The 2,500-nt window shown below is 25.6% G+C and overlaps 1 protein-coding gene across 1 annotated transcript in view; it reads left to right on the forward strand.

Moving 5' to 3' along the window:
* The window catches only part of LOC147469455 (uncharacterized), a 33,935-nt gene that overhangs the window by 7,198 nt on the left and 24,237 nt on the right, over positions 1-2,500 (forward strand). The window contains exon 3 of the mRNA XM_086549051.1: positions 925-1,023. Within this exon, the coding sequence (XP_086405177.1) occupies positions 925-1,023 (99 nt within the window). The remainder of the gene's footprint in view (positions 1-924; positions 1,024-2,500) is intronic.

A 2,500-nucleotide genomic window follows, 5' to 3' on the forward strand; every position in this document is an offset into this window, starting at 1 on the left:
ATGGAAATAATATTTATTGATTATGATGATAATTCTTATTATAATGAATATTTTAAATATTGATTATAAATGATTATAAATTTATTATGAATTGTAAATATCATTAATGATAATGATTATTTTTAGTGATAATGAATATTTTTATGTTATTATCATTTTTAGAAATCATCATTGCTGTTATTATTTTTATCATCATTAATATTTTCATTATCATTTATTATCATTATAAATATTATATAATTATCATTATTATTAGAATTATCATTATTATTATCTTCTTTATTATTTTTAACTTCCTCATTATCATTATTATTCATGTTATTGTCATAATTATCTTCACTAATATTTCTATCATTATGATTGATAATTTTTTATCATTTTATTACCATTGCTATCATTATAGCTATCATGATTACTGTTATTATTGCAATGGTCTTCATAAATACAATAATAAAAACAATAAAAATTACAATAATTATCATAGTAATCAAAAATATATATATCACTGATAAATAATTATCAAACATTCATTTTCATTATAATATTCTTTCTCATTATCATACATATATTTATTTTTCTTTTCCTTCTTTTTTCTATACCTTTTCATAATTCTTATTTTCATTAACATTCTAAGTATTTGCAATTTTATTAATATTCAAAATATCCATACTATTCCTAGCCCTTACCCTTATCACCCTAATCATCTCTATTAATCTCATTCCTAAAACTAGTCTCATTCTCCCTCACAATCACCTTCTCATTGTCATTCTCACTCACATTCACCTTCTCATTGTCATTTTCACTCGCATTCACCTTCTTACTGTCATTCTCACTCACATTCACCTTCGCATTGTCATCCTCACTTCCCTTCTCACGCTCATTACTCACAAACAGACGTCTAACAGAAGCATCTTCCTCCCTCAGGTTTGACTCCCTTACACCTTGCTTCCGTGAACGGCCACAATGCTGTTGCAGAGACGCTCCTCGAGAAGGGCGGAGAAGTGAATGCCAAGACTAATGATGGTAAGGCGATTGGAAAGCGAGTGACTTCTTAAAGGCACCAGAAGAATTTTGCTTTTGTTTCTTTTCTCTTCTTTGTCTCTGTGGAAATTTATAACAATTATTATTCAGATCTAATAAGGGATACCTCTATCATCAGCTTTTCTTATTTCTTCATCATTCATTATTCTTTTCTATTTATCCATTCCTTATGTTTTAGTTGTTTATTTGAGTTATTTGTAAATGTTACATATTCATTATCATTTTTCATATGTATTGCAATGTTATGATTATTATTATCATAAAAATATTCATTATCATTATACTACTATATCTTATCATTTATTACAACTATATTTTTATTATTATTATTTCAAGAATTTTATTTTTGTAATTGTCAATTTTCATCATTCATCTTTTTTTTCCTCTTTTACTCTTTTCATTATTGATATCATTTTTATTTTTACTTCAATATTTCTTATATATGATTTTATACATATCATTGCTATGATTATTATTATTGTTATAGTTAGAATTATCATTATTTTAATTATTCATATTACTGCTATTTCTATTGAAATTATTATCATAGGTTATCCTTCCTCTTGTCATCATTGATAATTTTGCTGATGATCCTGTTGTTCTTGTTCTCGTACATGCTTTTGTTGTAGTTGTGATGTCTTTATCACTCATAGTACCAGTGTCGGTAAATCATGATGGTAATGACAATGAGGATAACACAATGGCTTCCTTGTTCTTCCTTCTTGCAAACACCCAAGTCTGCTCACAGCTTGCTTGCAACAAACATGGCTATGCAGGTGCTGTTAAGAGGAATGCACTACTTAGCATTCGTTTTACAAAATACCTCTTCTCGCAACTTAAGTTAGGTTTGCTAAGTACAAAGGTAACATATCCAAATGAAATATCAATAATATAAGTTCATACGAAAAAAGATATTACCTATTTAGTTTGATTATTATAATGATAATGATAATACTAATAAAAATAACCATAATAATGATGAAAATGATAAGAATAAGAATAACATTGATTATGATTATATAAAAACATTAAAGATAACGATAACAATCATTATTATTATTATCAATATTAATATCAAACTAGTTAGAATGACCATTATTATTTTTAAATAATTCTTATGACTGATATAATTTTTTTCATTATAAATATTATGTTAATGGTAATAGTCCAACAACAATGATAGAACTATAATGAGATCCTTATTTTCATTATGGTTATTATTTTCCTTCATATCATTGCCATCAGAATATGCATTAAAATTATAAAGACCATAATCATTCTTAGAATCATGATGATTCTCATTCATGAATACTTTCCCATTTTCATTTCCACTCTCATTTTCTTCATCATTTTCCATCCCTTTCATTTCATTCTCTAGTCATTTCGTGCTTATTCATAAGCTTTTCTTTTAGTTTGTATTTATCAAAAATATTTTCATTAGCATCATTATCATTAATAT

The sequence above is a fragment of the Penaeus japonicus genome, unplaced genomic scaffold (assembly GCF_977035675.1).
Source record: "Penaeus japonicus unplaced genomic scaffold, GWHDUDI00000001_assembly GWHDUDI00000021, whole genome shotgun sequence".
In the NCBI taxonomy this organism is placed as follows: Eukaryota; Metazoa; Arthropoda; class Malacostraca; order Decapoda; family Penaeidae; genus Penaeus; species Penaeus japonicus.